At 37.8% G+C, this 18,910-nt stretch overlaps 1 protein-coding gene across 1 annotated transcript in view; it reads left to right on the top strand.

Moving 5' to 3' along the window:
* Smc1b (structural maintenance of chromosomes 1B) overlaps positions 1-18,910 on the top strand; it is a 62,598-nt gene that overhangs the window by 31,595 nt on the left and 12,093 nt on the right. The window contains exons 13-19 of the mRNA XM_021217005.2: positions 2,163-2,300; positions 2,918-3,034; positions 3,794-3,900; positions 9,095-9,236; positions 10,129-10,274; positions 11,713-11,866; positions 15,354-15,449. Of these exons, the coding sequence (XP_021072664.1) occupies positions 2,163-2,300; positions 2,918-3,034; positions 3,794-3,900; positions 9,095-9,236; positions 10,129-10,274; positions 11,713-11,866; positions 15,354-15,449 (900 nt within the window). The remainder of the gene's footprint in view (positions 1-2,162; positions 2,301-2,917; positions 3,035-3,793; positions 3,901-9,094; positions 9,237-10,128; positions 10,275-11,712; positions 11,867-15,353; positions 15,450-18,910) is intronic.

Genomic DNA, 18,910 nt, shown 5'->3' with positions numbered 1-18,910 from the left:
AGCACACATATGATGGATTTTTTACTCAATTTGAAGTGGGAAGATCCACTTCTAATCTGGATCTTAGAGAGTGGAAGACCCATTTCTAATCTGGCCCACATCTGCTGGAAACCTTTATAAAGATATGAAAAAAAGAAAGCTTCACTCTGTCCACTTGCTCTCACTCTCACTAGCAAGTCCATTCCTTTACTGGCATTAGAGCCTACTTCTCCAGGATTCTAGGGTATAGTGAAAACTAACTGAGACATCCAGCCTCGTGGACTAACAACTACTGAATTCTTGGACCTTCCATTCATGGATAGCCATTGTTTGACTAGCTGGATGGAGCACAGCCTGTAAGTCATAATAAATCTCCTTTATATATAAAGAGAGATTCATTCTATAAGTTATTACTCTAGAGAACTCTGACTTATACAAGAAGGCTCAACAGTTAAAAGAGAGAGATCTTACTGCTATAACAGAAGACCTGAGTTTGTTTCCCAGCACCCATGTTGGGCAGCTTACACTCACTTGTAACTCTAGTTCCAGGGAATCTGATGCCCTCTTTCAGCTTCCACAAGCATGGGAAACACATGGAATGTACACCTAGACACACATACTCAACTATGAGAAAATATTTGGACAAAGAATCCTGTTAGTGACTGAAAAACAACACCCATATGGTCAGGATATATGAAGACATGCTCTTGATAGTAAACAAATTGAGATTGGTTTATTCTTATAAATAAGTTAAAATTTTCAATACATAATCCTAGTGAAAAGAACATCTGTCCACTACTTACAATGAATATAAAAACAATAATATGCCGGGTGTGGTGGTGCACGCCTTTAATCCCAGCACTCGCTAGGCAGAGGCAGACTGATTTCTGAGTTCGAGGCCAGCCTGATCTACAAAGTGAGTTCCAGGACAGCCAGTGCTATACAGAGAAACCCTGTCTCAAAAAACCAAAAAACAAACAAACAAAAAACCAATAATACCTCCAACCAATCAGTCTCACTGTAGCAAATGTTTTATATGAAATAAAACACCAATACCAGAGAAACAATGGATGCCATTATTAAGAAAGTATTTTAATAATTTTGGAATAGTCATACTCTGGAAGTCATCCATCAAAAGAAAGATTTTAAATTACCAAAAGAGACATGGTTCAGAAAAGCACATTTCATGTGATTTCAACTTTCCAAAACAAATTCTCAGAAACCAATAGGTAGGGGGACATATATATGTTTATATATTTTAAGGACTCACAGTAAAAATACAGAGTGTTTCATTTACTTGTAGTTGCGTATAAGGTAAGTGAAGGCAGAAGGGAATGAAGAAGGCAAGCTCAAAGAAGATGCTCTCTATCTACAACATCTTGTCAGATGATCCCAAGAGACTGATGATGTGCACTGAGTGAGACAGCCCTCATTTTTCACTTTCCATGCCTGTGTTTTCTGTTGGAAAATTTATTAGTTTTTTGAAGAATTTGTATGCAGTCTTACTCCAGATGACAAATGTAATTTATACACTCGGTATTTTTCTAGATTTAAAATTTTATTTTTATGATATATATGTGTGTGTATGGAATACTTATATGATATATATGTATAATTTTAACAATATTTATTTAGAAGTTTTACTATATATACATATATATCATATGAGTGTTTTTGCCTGACTGTGTTTATTCACCACATAAATGCTGTTTCCGTGGAGGCCAGAAGAGGGCATCAGACTCTTTGGGACTGAAGTCAGTTTTCTGCTACCCTATGGGAATTGAGCACCAGGGTCCTCTGTAAGACCATTCAGTGCTTTTAGCTACCAAGTGTTCTCTTCAGCACCCCTACTCCTTTTTATGTGTATGTGTGTTTTGCCTGCACATATGTCTGTATACCATCTAAGTGTCTGCCTGCTGAGGCCAGAAGGGGGCATTGGATTCCTTGGAGTTGGAGTTATAGATGATTGTGAGATACCATTGGGTGCTGGGAATTGAACTCATGTTATCTGCATAAGCAGTCAGTGCTCTTAGTCACTGAGACATCTCTACATTCCCCATACCCTATCTCTCTTTGGAAGATGTTGAATGATTGTATGTAAAATCAGTATGTCTTTATTATGAAAGCACTGAAGAGTAAAATTGCTCTTCCACTGTAAAATGTTTTCATATTTCTCTGTTTAGGAGTTAATGAAGACGCTCCGCAAGGAAACAGATCTGAAACAAATACAGACTTTAGTACAAGGAACCAATACACGACTCAAATATTCACAAAATGAACTAGAGATGATTAAAAAGAAGCATCTTGCTGCATTTTACCGGGTAATGTAAACTTGCCAAAAATTTGATGGAAATTTATAACATAGAATTTTAAGAATGATATTAACATTACATAATTATAGTTACTTTGTCCTATGGCTATATTGTAATCCTTAATAATTTTTATAGTATTTAATCATATTATTTGGCTATGCCAGAGTCCATTGTACTAAAGATTCTTCATTTATTGTAAAAGATATCTAACATGTTTTTAGCCTTACTATTTAAAAAATAAAATAGCCGGGCGTGGTGGCGCATGCCTTTAATCCCAGCACTTGGGAGGCAGAGGCAGGTGGATTTCTGAGTTTGAGGCCAGCTTGGTCTACAGAGTGAGTTCCAGAACAGCCAGGACTACCCAGAGAAACCCTGTCTCGAAAAACCAAAAATAAATAAATAAATAAATAAAAATAAAATAAAATAGCCGAGCATGGTGGCACACGCCTTTAATCCCAGCACTCGGGAGGCAGAGGCAGGCAGATTTCTGAGTTCGAGGCCAGCCTGGTCTACGAAGTGAGTTCCAGGACAGCCAGGGGTATACAGAGAAACCCTGTCTCGAAAAAACAACAACAAAAAATAAAATAAAATAGTTGTATTACTAAGCAGAATTTTTTTCTTATTAGGAACAATCTCAGCTACAAAGTGAATTACTGAATATTGATTCTCAATGTACTATGTTGAGCGAAGGAATCAACAAACAGCAACAAAAAATTGAAGAATTTCAAGATAAGATAGATAAGGTAATAAATACTGTAGTTGTTATTAAATGGCATATAGAACACAGTTTTGGTTTTTGGCTGTGTACATATGACTATGGAGTCAAGACTAGATCAGGAAACCATCCTTTGGATACTGCTACTTGTTCATGCCTAGAACAGAACATAATATAAAGTATGATCTGACTGGTACTTAGGATCATAGAACCTTCATATGTAGTTTTCTGTGATTTTGATTATCCAGTAGGATTAATGGTAGTTTACTGCTGTATCAGTCATATTACATTCATGTTTAATTAAAATCCACAAGTTTTTAACATGACTTACTATTAAAATACTGTTGTGTTCGAGGCTAGATATTTTGTTGGATTGAGATTATGCCAATTTTTTTGGAATTTATTACTGATACCATGCTCTAGCCTCGAGTTGTTTTCACTGTCCAAGATGTTTACTCTTACAACAGATAGGTTTTTAAAATATAGAATATTATATTTTGGCATGAATAAAGCAGATACAATATCTTTCTCTTTATATCAGATAGTGCATAATATCATCTAATAAAGCCAATTCATGAGCTTTTTTATATAGTTTTCTGAATAATAAGTTTGAAAACAGATGAACATAGTTTATGCAGATAAAGAAAGAAAAAGCACTGAGCTGAATGAACTGATTACCTTTTGGCCTAACTCATGAAAATCTAAGAGCAAAAAGTTATATTTAAGCACTGCTTGTTTATTTTTTAAACATGGTTATTAAGTCAGTTGTTTTTAAATGATTTAAAAGGTAGAAGATGACATATTCCAAGACTTCTGTGAAGAAATTGGTGTGAAAAATATCCGTGAATTTGAGAATAAACATGTTAAACAGCAGCAAGAAAATGATCAAAAAAGGTATTTTTGTTTAAAAAATTGGTAAAAAGTATTGGTATACATGTAAAGAAAAATATCACCTAATTTAAAGGAATCATGCTTGAGGTAGACTGTATTTCAACAAGAGATAGTAATGGTAGGCTTATATCACAGTACTTGATCAGACTTGCCTTGCATACATAGGCCCTGCCTTAGTTTGATATTCAATACCACAGAGGGCAAAGAAGCTAATAAAACTCAGTTTCTTACAAAGGAATCTAACAGAAACTAGAACAAAAAGGAAATCCATACTAGTTCTTTTTATAAAGAAGTTGATTTCTCCTGAAATTATTTCTCTTCTACAGTTTACCACCTATATGGACGTGAATTTTTTAAAATATAATAATTCTAAAAATCACATAGGAACTAAACAAGAAAAATGTGAAGGAAAGTAATGAGTGGAAATAGAACTCCAATATTGACTCCCTGGAGCTGGAGTTAAAGGCAGTTAGAAGCCATCCTGTGTGTGCTGGGGAGCCAAATTCAGCCCTTTTCTTTTTTTTCTTTTCTTTTTTTTTGGGGGGTTGGGTGGGTGGGGGTGTTTGTTTGTTTGTTTGAGACAGGGTTTCTCTGTGCAGCTTACACTGTCCTGGAACTCACTCTGTAGACCAGACTGGCCTCAAATGCAGAGATACACCTGCTTCTGCCTCCCAAATGCTAGGATTAAAGGCATGTACCACCATGACCAGCTTTGGCCCTCTTCTAAAAGAGCAGCAAGAGCTCTTAACCACTAAACCCATCTCCCTCCAACCCCCAGTCCCCAAATTTTAAAAGGTTATATACCTTGAGAACCAGCTCATAAGTACAAAAAGATTTGATATTTAACGTGAATGGACAAAAGTTGAATTTTTTTTAATCACATTGAGATAGATGTGATTTTAAAAATCAATTCCTTTTTCATTCCTTAAACTTACTAAGATTCAAGTTATATTCAAAGCCTTAATGTAAAAAAACAAAAACATAAAAATAGTAGGATATACCACAAGCAAATTTTAAAAGTAATTGCTTGGGGCTAGAGAAATCATTCAAAGTTTAAAGGCACTGTACTGGTGACTCCTGCTGAGGGCCAGTGCTTAGTTTCCAGCACTGGTGTTGGAGGGCTTACAACTTCAGCTCCAGGGCATTCAGCACCCTTTTTTTGACCCCTGTGAGCATCTACATGCATGTGGCATGCACATACAGACAAGGACACATAAACAAAAATTAAAAAATAAGCCAGACAGTGGTGGTGTACATCTTTAATTCCAGGAGGCAGAGGCCAGTGAATCTCTGTGAGTTTGAGGCCAGCCTAAGTCTGCAGAATGAGTTCCAGGACAACCAGGACTACATAAAGAAACTATGTCTCAAAACAAACAAAAAACCACCACAAACAAATAAATAAAATACAAATATGTAGAAAAGCTTAAACTATATGTCAAAAAGCATGAAGAAAATCTGGAAACAAATGATACCCTGGAGGGAATGTACATACATGTGTTTAGAAATGGTCAGGGCTGCCTTTGGGAAGGCCAAAATGAAAAAGAGACATTTTTCTTTTTATTAATCTAACATCTTTTGAAATTTGTGCCATATGCCTCTATCATCTATTTAAATATGTTAAAATATAAAAGAAATGCATGCCTTTGAGAAAAAAATCTTGCTAGACACAGTGGTATGTGTCTTTAATACCAGCACTTAGGAGTCAGAGGCAGGTAGATCTCTGAGTTCCAGGTCAGCCTGATCTATGTACAAGCTCCACGACAGTCAGGACAATGTAAGAGAACTTTTCTCCCCTTACTGTCCCCACAAAAAGAGAAAAAGTTTTTCTCCCAAATCAAAAACATTAACAATATTTCTATTAATCACTATAATTCTTCCATATTCTGTTCATTCATTCGATGTGTATTTCCTGTGTGCTTTTCATGTGCTCAGCACCCTTCCTCAGGGCTGAGAGTGCAATGGAGAAGGTTGTGACCTTTCTTCCTGTTCTAAGTGCTCTACATTTCACCATAGATTTTAGAATCAGTTTTCAATTGCTAGTCTTTTTTTGTTTTGTTTTGTTTTGTTTTGTTTTGTTTTGTTTTGTTTTTCAAGACAGGGTTTCTCTGTGTAGCCCTGGCTATCCTGGAACTCGCTCTGTAGACCAGGCTGGCCTCTAACTCAGAAATCTGCCTGCCTCTGCCTCCTGAGTGCTGGGATTAAAGGCGTGCGCCACTATTCCCGGCTTTCAGTTGCTAGTCTTAAAAAGAACTTGTGAGATTTCTACTTGGATCATATTGAATTTAGAGATCAACTTGGAAAGAATTGACCACTAAACACTGATCCACAAACGTGTATTTCAGGTCATTTTTAATTTCACTTATTAATGGTATTCCATTTTCAATATTAAATTAAGTCTTGTGCTTATTTTTTGACTTGTGTTCCTAAGCATTTCATATCTTGTGTTCCTTGGAAAATTAAATTGTTTTCAGATTTCAGTTTAAAATTGTATGTTGGTAACACATTGAAATAAAAGTAACACCAGCAATATGATTCTGTGGGAAAACTACTTGCCATGCAGCTTTGTGACCTGAGTTCAATCCTCAGATCCCAGACAAAGGTTCAAGGAGAGAGTAGTTTCCATAGAGTTGTCCTTTGACCACACTTAAACAATGTCATATGTGTCCCCCCACATATCATACACACACACACATGCACATACAAACATACACATAAAGTATAAAATTTTTTAATGAATTAAAATTAGTATTCCTTAAGCATATCTTTTATTCTGAAACTTGGCTAAATTCATTAGTTGTTTTAGCTGTTTAATAGATTCCTTAGGGTTTCTATATTTGAACTACATAATATGGAATGAAAGTGGTAAGAACAGACATACTACGTCTTAAGGGCAAAGCATTCAGACTTCTACAATAAGATATATAAGCTTTAAAGTACTTTTGTCAACTTGAAGAATTCTTCATGGAAATTCCCACTATATTAAGTTAAGTTTTTAAAATATTTTCTCTGGCAATTATTTAGATCCTTATACAGTTAGAATTTTTAAAGATAATATGCTAAGAAGTTTCAGTAATAAATTATATTGCTCTTCAAATGTCCAACAACGTTGCATACCTAAAATGAGCTCAATTTAGTTATCATGTATTAATTATCCTTTCCAAATACTTTTGGATTTGCTAAAATATTGCTTGGAATTCTTGCATCTTTTTTTGTTTGTTTTGTTTTATTTTGTTTTGTTTTTCAAGACAGGGTTTCTCTGTATAGCCCTGGCTATCCTGGAACTTACTTTGTAGACCAGGCTGGCCTCGAACTCAGAAATCTGCCTGCCTCTGCCTCCCAAGTGTTTATTATCATTGTGGTGTTTGGTATCAGGGTAATATTAAACCTGAGCAGTGTGGTCTCTTCTCTTCCTTTTGCAGGAAACTGTATGTATAGGATTGATAATTTCTTCCCACTTTGCTACCCACCATTTTATGGAAATATTTTTACTGCCAATGTCTTTAATATATACAAGGTTATTCATCATTTTGTCTAGAATACATATTTTTGGGTGAGCTTTATAAGTTTGTGTCTTAGCTGGGCATGGTGGCGCATGCCTTTAATCCCAGCACTTGGGAGGCAGAGGCAGATGGATTTCTGAGTTCGAGGCCAGCCTGGTCTACAAAGTGAGTTCCAGGACAGCCAGGACTACACAGAGAAACCCTGTCTCGAAAAACCAAAAAAAAAGTTTGTGTCTTTCATGAACTTTGTGTATTTTATGGGTTGTCAAATCTAATGTTATGAAGTTATTTAAAATATACTTTTTAAAATCTATAGCATCTTCACTGTGTACTTTTATTCATGATATTGGTAATTCATCATTTCTCCTTTTTCTTCTTACAATACTAAAGGTATCTCTGGTTTTTTGTTTTGGTTTGGTTTTTTGTTTTTGGTTTTTTTGAGACAGGGTTTCTCTGTATAGCCCTGGCTGTCCTGGAACTCGATTTGTTTTTTCTGTGTTATTAATTTCTAGTATTGCCTTCTACTGATTTGATTTACCTTTTTTGTGTAGCTTTTAAAGATTGAAGATTATAGTATGTAATCCATTTACATATCAAATATTGGACTACTCAGTATGTAACTGAAGTTGGCCTCAAACTTAATGATTCTCCTGTCTCCACCTCCAAAGTGTTGAGACATACACCAACATACCCAACTGACATTCAATTGATGGGAGTTTATGGGGATGTCAGAATAAGAAAGTGTCAAAAATTTGTTAATTTCGAAGTTTATGAATGAATAGCTATTCACACTAGCTATTTCACAAAATCTAACCAAATGAGAAAAGGCATATATATAATAAAAGAGTTAAGAAACTGTCAATTGCTAGGTGGTGGTGGTGCATACCTTTAATCCCAGCACTTGGGAGGCAGAGACAAGTGAATCTCTGTGAGTTAGAGGCCAGCCTGGTCTATAGAGTAGTTCCAAGACAGTCAGGACTGTTACACAGAGAAATCCTATCACAATATATATATGGATCTTTGTGAGTTCTAGACCTGCCTGGTATACTGAGCTAGTTTCAAGACATACACTGAGAACCCCTGTTTCAAAACAAAACAAAGAAAAAGAAAAAGGAAAGATAAAGGAGAAAATTTGCAAACAGCCAGGTCTTTAATGAAGTATTGGAAATTTTGGCAATGGCAGTTATTATATTAAGGATATTTTGATATTTTGAGGGTATAGTAGTTTATGAGAATGAATTAACAGTGACTTTCATAGAACATTACTGATGAAATTACCTAGTATCTGGTATTTGCTTCAGATAATCCAGAAACAGTGAATGGTATTGTAGGTCAACGAGAGTCAACGTGAATTGATTATTATTAAATTGACTAAGTTGCATAGGGTTCATTATAGCTTCATTATAGTTATATGTTTTGAATCTCCTATAAAAAAAATTTTAAAGGGGCTGTTCTCAGCTCAGAGAACACTTACTGCTCTTGGAGAGGATCCAGATTTGGTTCCCAGCACCCATATAGGACAGCTCACAAGCACCTGTAACTCCAGTTTTAAGGGATCTGATGCCCTCTAGCCTTAGTAGATATCTGCACAAATGTGGTACATAAAGATCCACAAACACACATACATTTTTTAATCTGAAAAAAGTTAAAAGGACCAGTGCATTCTTCTTACCACTTATAATGTTTGATTTTATTAGATTAGAGTTTGAAAAACAAAAAACTCGGCTTAATATTCAGCTTGAATATAGTAGAAATCAACTTAAGAAGAAACTGAATAATATCGACACATTAAAAACCACAATCCAGAAGGGCAACGAAGACATTGATACCCTAAGGAAGGTAATTTATTATCAGTAGCTGAAGCGCCAGTCCATTGAAGTTATGGCTTCTTTCATTAAGTAGCAATGTTTTTTAGCACCTAATGGTTCCTGATTGGGATCAGAGCTACATTTTTCAGAAATATTAAAGTAAAACTAACAGAACTAATGAGTTGTTGGATGTTAAGTGGGGAGGGAGGTGGGAGGAAGGGGAAGAGCGAGACACCAGAGAAAGCAAGATGACTGAAGCATGTAAATGATGGGAGAATTCTGGACTGGAACCACAAACTTCAGAATTACTGGTTGAATTCTGGTTTGCTCTGATTTCAGAGGCAGTTTCACTATGTAGCCAGGCTGGTCTCAAACTCAAAATTCTGTCCCAGCCTTCTGAGAGCTAGATTAAAGGCATGTTCTATGTATGACAGGAGTTCCTGGTTTGTAGAGTAATTTAAAAACCATATGACAGGAGCTGAGATTATGGTCCAGGGGAGAACCAGTTGGGATTATAGAAAACTCAGAAATTTTAGAAGGAAAGACAGAAGAGGAGACAGTATAGATACCCAGCAGGGAAGGAGGAAGTGATGAGCACTTCCACTGGGCAAATGGAACACAAATCATGTAGCAAGGTTGAAGAGTAGATTCAAAATGAATGACAAAAGCAGGAGATGGCTTCCAGCTTCCAATATCTATAGGATGAAAGAGGATCACAACCTGACAGAGTTTAGTAGCACATGAGATAAGGGGGTTTCTCTTAGGATGAGTAGGTATTCTTACAGATAATGGTAAAACTTGTTTGTATTAATATAAAATGTTATGTATACATATATACATAATATATGTACATATATAAATTGTATATAATATGTAATTATGTGTATGTATTATATGTAAACACACAAATTCTCTCTGTTCAGACCGAAGAAGAATGTCTGAAAATTGTTGAGGAACTCATGGTGAAGCAAGAGCAAATTAAGGAAGTGCTTGCCACACAGAATTCCAACATTGAAAAACTTCACATTCAAATTGAAGAGGAACGCAAGAAGTTTTTAGCTGTTGATAGGTAATTAATAATTTAGTTTCAAAATCTGGCTAATAACTTTAAATTTATACTTTCAATTTGATATTATCTAAACTTCAAATGTTTATACTTTGTTGCTCTTGGACTTCCAAATGTTCTAATATGGGAGCAATTAGGACAGGTGATTTGTTGATTATATTGAAGTTCTTTTTGGTGAATGAAGCATGAACCCATTTGTATTCCTTTACCCTAAATCTTTTGATCCTGGTATTTTCCTGTCATCCAGTGATTCCTTCTTGTCTATGTTTAAAGTTGAAACATTATCTGGTATGTGACAAGTTTATGTGCCATCATTCAACGCCTTGAATCTGCTGATTTGTGTCCAAATGACATCTGCTTTCCTGTGATTAACAGGACTATGAACACTTCTTTGGTTGAACCTTGGCATATCATAATTTTCCTTACTATTTAGAGATCTCCAATGCTTTGAGATTCAGTCTCTTGTATTTATTTTAAACAGAATCATTTCTGCTTTTCTTTACATTTCTGAAAACCATCCATCTTCTTCCAACCCCCTTCATCTTTATTTTTCTCTTTTTGTCCTCTTTCTGATCCCATTTAAAGGTCTTTTGTTGACTTAGTGTTAATACTCATACCCCACTTTCAGATAAGGCATTCCATGCATGATGGGACCACGTTGTCAAAGATGGAGTAGTTGACCTGGTATTGGTCTGCTAAGAGACAGTCTCCTAGTTTAAGCTTCTAAAGTATACATCTTCTGCACTGTTCTCAACATTATCTTCCAAGCTCCTACACAACATCCCATGGAGCTCTTAACACCGATCTTCTAGCCCAAAGTTCCAAAGTCCTTCCACAGTCCTCCAAAAAACATGGTCAGGTTGTCACAGGAATACCCCACTCTGCTGGTACCAATTTGTCTTAGGGTTTCTATTCCTGGACAAAACAGCATGACCAAGAAGCAAGTTGGGGACGGAAGGGTTTATTCAGCTTACACTTCCACATTGCTGTTGATCACCAAAGTCAGGACTGGAACTCAAGCAGGTCAGGAAGCAGGAGCTGATGCAGAGGCCATGGAGGGATGTTACTTACTGGCTTGCTTCCACTGGCTTGCTTAGCTTGCTTTCTTATAGAACCAAAGACTACCAGCCCAGAGATGGCACCACCCACAAGGGGACCTCCCCACTTGACCACTAATTGAGAAAATGCCTTACAGCTGGATCTCATGGAGGCATTTCCCCAACTGAAGCTCCTTTCTCTGTGATAACTGCAGCCTGTGTCAAGTTGACACAAAACTAACCAGTACAACATTGATGGTCTTTCTCAGAAATGATAATGTATAAATCAGGAACTGGCACTTGGAACTCTCATAGGAAAGTAACTTTTTCATGCAAGTTATAATGAAACATGTTCTTTGGTATTACATAATGAGTGAAGCCACTTTTCATATCTACATTTACAGGGAAGTTGGAAAATTACAGAAGGAAGTTGTAATCATTCAGGGTTCTTTGGAACAGAAACTGCTAGAGAAACATAACTTGCTGCTGGATTGCAAAGTTCAAGACATTGACATAAGTCTTATGCTGGGGTCATTGGAGGACATCATTGAAGTGGAGGTATCTAGCTAATAACATAATATGTGCAACTATGCATACTTAGCCGATCTCTTCAATTGCTTGTGCTACAGGTTCTTCTAGGAAAGAAAAAAGGAAAAATGTTTTGTTGCTAGGTATTTCAATACAGATATTAAAATGTTATGCTCAATTAATATTTAATCATTACCTAAAAAGAAAAGTAAGGGTTGCTAAATTGGTCACAATGGTGTAAGCTTGTAAAGACCTAGCACTTGAGCGATTGGAAGGCTGAGAGGAGGGTCAAGAGTTCAAAACAATCTGGGCTATATAGTGGGACCATATCTCAAGAATACATATATATGAAAACTCTAGGGAGAGCCAATCTCAGGATCTTGGACTTTTTTATATTGTAACCTTCTGAAGTGATATCAAGCTCTCATTTAACAGGGTCTGCTGTCCTCTGGAGAAATTACCAGAACCTCATCTTCTGAGGTTAACAAAGCTTACCTGATGTTGGTACCTTAGCCCTTGGAGCTGCCTATTTTACATGAGGCTTAATAGGATTGTGAATTCTGAAACTCCAGTGCAGTATCTCCTGTGAGAGCCTTACTCTCAACAAAATGTTTAACATTTGCAAGGTTTCAAAGCCAGGAAGAAAAAGCCACTTTTTCTTCTTCATATATAGATCCTTACTGGCCTGTGTTATATATATGTACATATGTATATATACTTAACTAGTAGAAGTACATTACTACAGCAGAGCATTATGGCATGCTACTAACAAAAAGCATACACAAACCAATGGGACAGAATAAAGGATCCAGAAGGAAGTACATTCATTAGTTTTCATGTACTTTGACATATACTTTAGCAGCCTGATTTTTAGTAAAAGGGCTAAAGTTAGATATTATAGAAAAGACATCCTCAGTAAAGGCACTGGAAAAATTCTGTCACATATAGAAGAATGAAACTCCTTCCCTATCGCTATATGAAAACAAATTCAAAATAGATCAAAGACTTTAATGTGAGACTTGAAACTGGCAGAGGAAACCAGAATCCTTGAAAATATATGTAGAGGTGAGGACTTAATGATAAGTATTCCAACAACTCAAGAACTAACAGCAAGAATTGACACTTAAGATCATAATGGCTACCATCAAGAAAACAAATGGCAACATATTCTGGTGAGGATGTGGGAAAAGGAATCACTTTATACAGTGCTAATAGAAATGCAAACTAGCATACCCAACTGTAGAAATTTATATTCTTGTTTCTAAAGTAGAAAAAATAAATCACCACCAACAAAAACCTACCATATGATTCAGATATACTACTATTCTGTTATGTGTTCTGAAGAATTAGCATACCACAGGTACATTTGCATATCTGTGTATCATAGTAGCCAACACAGTTGAATAGGTAAAGAGAATATATATGCACACATAAAAGTTTGTTCAATTATAAATAATGACATATCATTTGAAGAAAAATAGAACTTGAGATCATGATGTTAAACAAACTTAGACAAAAGCCATTTCTTATATGCAAGGAAGTCACATATGATATGTAGAGCTTTTACATTCGGCTTTAACTTGTATTTGAGCTGTTTTAGCACATATATTGTAGCCAGACTTTTGGATACTTTATGGGTTCCCTTTCTGCCACTCTTCTTCACCTCTATTCCACCCTTCCAACCCCGCAATACTAGGTTGAGGAGAAAGAAGGTTGGAGGGGAAGAGAGGCATTGATATTGTTAGACTACTTCCTGCTGATTAGGGTATGGAGTTCCTTGGAGCATATTTGATCTTCACCATCAGAATATCCAATTTCTTCTCATCACTCATCCCACAACTACTTAACAAACTGCATCAAGAGCAACCAGCAAGCAGCAGCAGCTGCCACCACCACCACAGCCCCTCTCAGGACACTAGCATTTACATACCCTTTCAAGAGTCTCCAGAATTCCAAACATCATACACTTGCAGAAACTATCTGTAATTGTCAAAATCACACTCATGCTAGAGCTTGAGGCAAATCTTATCTGCTGTAAACAATCTAAAACAACCTTGTATCCCACACATGGAATTGCTAGAAGACTGGCTTCCAGGCAGCTAGGACAGGGGTCTTAAAGCCTATGCGCACAACTACACACTTCCTCCAACAAGGCTACATGTCCTAATAGTGCCACTCCCTGGGCCAAGCATATTCAAACCACCACATTCCACTCCCTGGCCCCCATAGGCTTGTTCAAACACATGAGTCTATGGGGACCATACCTAACCATAGCATAATAAAAAATACATTTTATCTTTTTCATTTCTCAGCTTGCTCCTTTTCATTAAAATGCTCTTCATAAGAGTGAACTTTAGAGTGAAAACAGGTTTATTTTAGGCTGTTTTGAGACTTCCTTTGTCAAAGTAATTAATATAAAATCTCTTCATGTTAGCCTCAGGCAGGCTCTTCAAACAAAGGCAAAAAGCAGCCATGTTCTTCAGAATCTCACAAAACAGCCTTTAGGTCACATACTAAAATTCTTCTCCACTGAAACATCTTAGGCCAGGTCTGTACAGTTCAAATCATCCTCAGAACCAATGTTTTCCTTATTCCTACTAGGAAAGTACATTAATCTCCACTTAAAGCATTCCACTGCTTCCCAAATTGCAAGTCCCCAAATCCACATTCTTCTAGACAAAAGCATGGTCAGGGTTATCATAACAATACTCTGCTGGTCGGGCATGGTGGTGCACGCCTTTAATCCCAGCACTCAGGATGCAGAGACAGGCTGATTTCTGAGTTCGAGGCCAGCCTGGTCTACAAAGTGAGTTCCAGGACATCCAGGGCTATATATACAGAGAAACCCTGTCTCAAAAACAAACAAACAAACAATACCCTACTCCTGGTACCAACTTCTGTTTCTATTGCTATGAAGAGACACCACGATCAAGGCAGTTCTTACATGGGCAGCATTTAATTGGGGCTGGCTTACAGATTCAGAGGTTCAGTTCATTATCAAGGCGGGAGCATAGCAGTATCTAAGCAGCATGGTGCGGGAGGAGCTGAGAGTTCTACATCTTCATCTGAAGGCTACTAGGAGAACACTGGCTTCCAAGCAGCTAGGTTGAGGGTCTTAAAACTCATGCTCACAGTGATATACTTCAACAAGCACACACCTCCTAATAGTGCCACTCCCTATGCCACTGAGTGTTTATGGTGGGTCTCAGAAACATAGGTAAAAAGGTATAGCTTGAGAAAAGACAGCTAGTAAGCAGATGAGGTGAGAATTGAGCAGACATGTAGAGTGGGCTGCACTGATAGAGAGAAGTATGTCCTGAGAGTGGGCCCTGCCTGCTTTGTCAATAAGGTATGTTTGTAGTAAAGTGAGTATAGGACACTGCTGCATGATTATGCCAAGAATGGATGAGGCCAGGCCTTTTTGTGTGGCTGCATAAGGGTGACAGCTTGATCTGAATGACTCAATAAGTAGCTGGAGTAGAAGGTTACCATTCAGGCAAGAGTGTCTGTTTTTCAGCTAACTGAAACAGAAAGTACCCAGGCAACAGCTGATATCTATGAGAAAGAAGCATCCATCCAAATAGACTACAGCCCTCTAAGGGAGGATTTAAAGGTAATGTAAAGATTTCTGTTTGTGATTAATGGTAATATTTGGCTATTAAAATATTATAGAATCATTTTATATGGTTAGGTTTAAGATGTGTGGGGTGGGTTAGTTGGTGTTTTTTTTGTCGTTTTTATTTTGTGGGGGAAGAGGCATAAAAGGGAAAGAAAGAAAGCTGGGATGATGATTGCAAATGCCTTGCAGTCACTTGGGATGTAGAGGCAGGAGGATCATGTTAGCTTGTGTGCCATGAAACAGTCTCCAAAAACCAAACTAGAAGCTACAGAAGTGATCTGGTCAATAAAGTGCTTGCCAAGTAAGCATAATAGCCTGAATTTGGCTCCCCAGAACCCCCACTCCCAAAAAAAGCCAGGTGCAGCAGTTTATGTTTGTAACCCCAGAGCTGGGGAAGCAGACACAGGTTGGTCCCTAAAATTCACTGTCCAACTACTCTAGCCAATCAGTAAGCTCCAAGTCCAGTGAGAGATGGAGTTAGAGAGATGGCTCAGTGTTTAAGAGTACTGACTGCTCTTCCAGAGGACCCAGGTTTTGTTCCCTTCACCCACACAGCCACAAGTTATCTCTAACTCCAGTTTCAAAGGATCCAATGCCCTCTTCTGGCCTCCTTGGGTACTGCATGCAGGTGATGCAAACAAAAAAACTTATAAAATAGAAAAAATTTAAATAAAAATAAGGTAGAGGAAAACTGAAGTAGACAGCCACCCAGCCTCTGGCCTCCACAAACACATGTATACACACACAAATATGTGTGTGCACCACCAAACATCTGTATTAACAGTGCTTTCAACACCAGAGAACTAGCAGTTCTTTAGTTATCTGAATACCAGCTGGAAATGTTAAGAGTTCAATTCCAGTCTGGCACTGTGTGGGGTGGCATCAGATTACGCAAGTTCAGGGCACAGACTGTCTGCACTTTGGGTGCCAGTCACCCAGGGGTGCCTTAACCCTTGAGTGTAGTAAATTGCTAGAATTACACACAGAATTCAGAGTAATTCTTTATTCTACATTTGCCAGTTTGTAATTGAATGACAGAGATAGAAAGGAAAAGACACAACTTCTCCTAAGTATAGTGGGAGAGAAGGTTTACTGTAGTTATATAAGAGGATATAGACAGAGACAGGGATATGTGGGAGAGTCCAAAGTAGACATGACCAGACTGAGCTGTTCGTAGAGTAGGGAGAGAAGGTAAGGACACGGGAGAGGAACCAGGTGCAGCAGCAACGAAGCCCAAAGGTACAAAGAGAGCAGGTAAACAAAATGGTTAAATTATATATGGAAAAGGACCTCAGCCCCCTGGGCTGTAGAGTTAAAGGTAGGGGGCTGGAAATGCCAGCCAGGAGGGCACTCTGTACCAGATAGGGACTGAGGGATGCAGGGAGATATTTCAGGATCTACTTTAATGTGTTAAATAGGTACCTCAGCCATTTGTTCCAGGTTTGAAACCTAACAGTTATAAAAGATATCATGGGAAGAGCCAAGTGGAAGAAATGTACAGGACAGGGGTGACAGAGTGGAGGAGGCACACTCCTTTAGGTGTGCTGTGCTGCCAGCCTGTCCATGTGTCCACCAACCTGGATGTCCCTCTCTCAGCTGGTGACTTTCGTGATTAAACTGAATCCCTAGCTTCTCTTCATTCCCAGTGAAGATGTGCTAAAAGTTACAAGCTTTTAATCCCATTTGGTACATTTAGCAGTCAGTTTCATCCTACAAATTTCAGTTTGTTAACATTAATTCAAGTTATAGTGAAAAGGGGCAAAATGAATAACAATAGCAGCTCCTTTTGTCTTATCTCTCAAGAAATGCCAAGGATGTTTGTTCTGAGCCTGGAGCCAGGATGAATGCCAAATATCTATTATTACAAAATAGCAGGAAATAGGTAACTTTTTTAATGAGACAAGCATGCTCTAGGCCAGCTGGCCTTGAACTCATGTGGACACTGTGACTGCTACCATTTGGGCTTCTTACCCATATTACCAGCATCTTCAGAGACGTGAACCTGCCTTTGGGGGTAGGACTGTTCTAAAACTGAAGTTGTTCCTAGAAAGCCTAAGCCATTGTCTCCTAGTTACAGTGTGATCTAAACACGATCCCATGTTCATTCCTGAGCCAGTAGCTCTGGTAAACTTAGCCTTCCTCTGAGTCATTACTGTTCCTAGTCTACTATTCCTAGTCCCTCTGCACTTCCCCACAGGTAAGAGTAGCTCATCTTCTCAAAGAATGGGCTAGGTTGAAAATCAAGAATGATGCTGAGTAGCAAGGCCCACATCTTTAAACATCATGTTAATATACTTGGGAAACTTAGTGGACTCTTTGATTATATCTGTATCAGCTTTTGTCTTCTCTGCAGTTTTTTATTTGCTGCTTTCTTATTTTGCTTTAGTTTAGAAAAATATTTTCCTACCTCATTACCTAGTAAATTATTTTGTATTGATGGAGTATTTGGTTTTATTTTGTTGGTTTTTGAGACAGGGTCCTGTGTAGCCCCGACTGGCTTCAAACTCACTAAAAATGACCTTGAACTTAAAGATACTTTTGTTTCTACTTCCAAGTACTAAGTTTAGAGGTATGTCCTACTATACCAGTGTATGAAGTGCTAGGGATGAAACCCAGGCCTTTGTAGACACTAAGCAAGCACTCTCTACTACCTGAGCTACTGCCCCAGCATGTATGTCTTCTTTAGTTTTCATTTGTCTGCTTTGTCAGATTATGTAAAGACAGCTGTATAGAGACAGAAGGCAGAGAGAAAGAGAGGCTTTCTCTGACCTTAGGTGAGACCATGCTTATTCATGGTAAGGGGGCATTGTCACCTATTTGTGTAGATGGCCAAAATGCATACAGAAGATCGGATGCCACTCCATTTTCTGCTAAGCAGAGTCTTTGTCAGAGGGGGAAAGTACTAGCCCCATTGAAGAGGAGGTCCTCTAATCATGAAACAGGGATGGATTAGGCGATTGCCATCCTATATGCTTGAAGAGGCTTGGAAAAATAGAGGGCTGTAAGCAGATGATTTTGTTACAGACTAGAATGAAAAGATTTTCCTGGAAGGTTGAAGGAACACAGGCAGGAAAGATGGAGTGGAACTGTGAGAGAAAGTGTTGATTCAGGGTGACAGTGACTGATCCCATTGCCAGGACTGTTGCACCAAAACAAGTTAGTATAAATAGCAGGGAGCTACAGAGCATCAAAGAAAGGGAACAAAATAAAATAGAGGACTAATGTAGAGTAATATCTAGCCTGGGGTGAAAGTGATAAAGGTCCCTTTTAGCCAGAGTTTCCCCACAGCATCCAAAAGGTCTTTTTGCAGATACATCAGGAACAAATGGAGTTGTTTTAGAGTGAGAGCTATCTGGAGAACATATGTAAAAAACATTTTGTTTGGGTATAAGTAGAAGTTCATTTAAAAGATAAGGTGAGGGGCTGGTGAGATGGCTCAGTGGGTAAGAGCACCC

The sequence above is a fragment of the Mus pahari genome, chromosome 17 (assembly GCF_900095145.1).
Source record: "Mus pahari chromosome 17, PAHARI_EIJ_v1.1, whole genome shotgun sequence".
NCBI lineage: Eukaryota > Metazoa > Chordata > Mammalia > Rodentia > Muridae > Mus > Mus pahari.
Note: the sequence above shows the minus strand (reverse complement) of the source record. Positions and strands in the feature narration are given on the sequence as shown.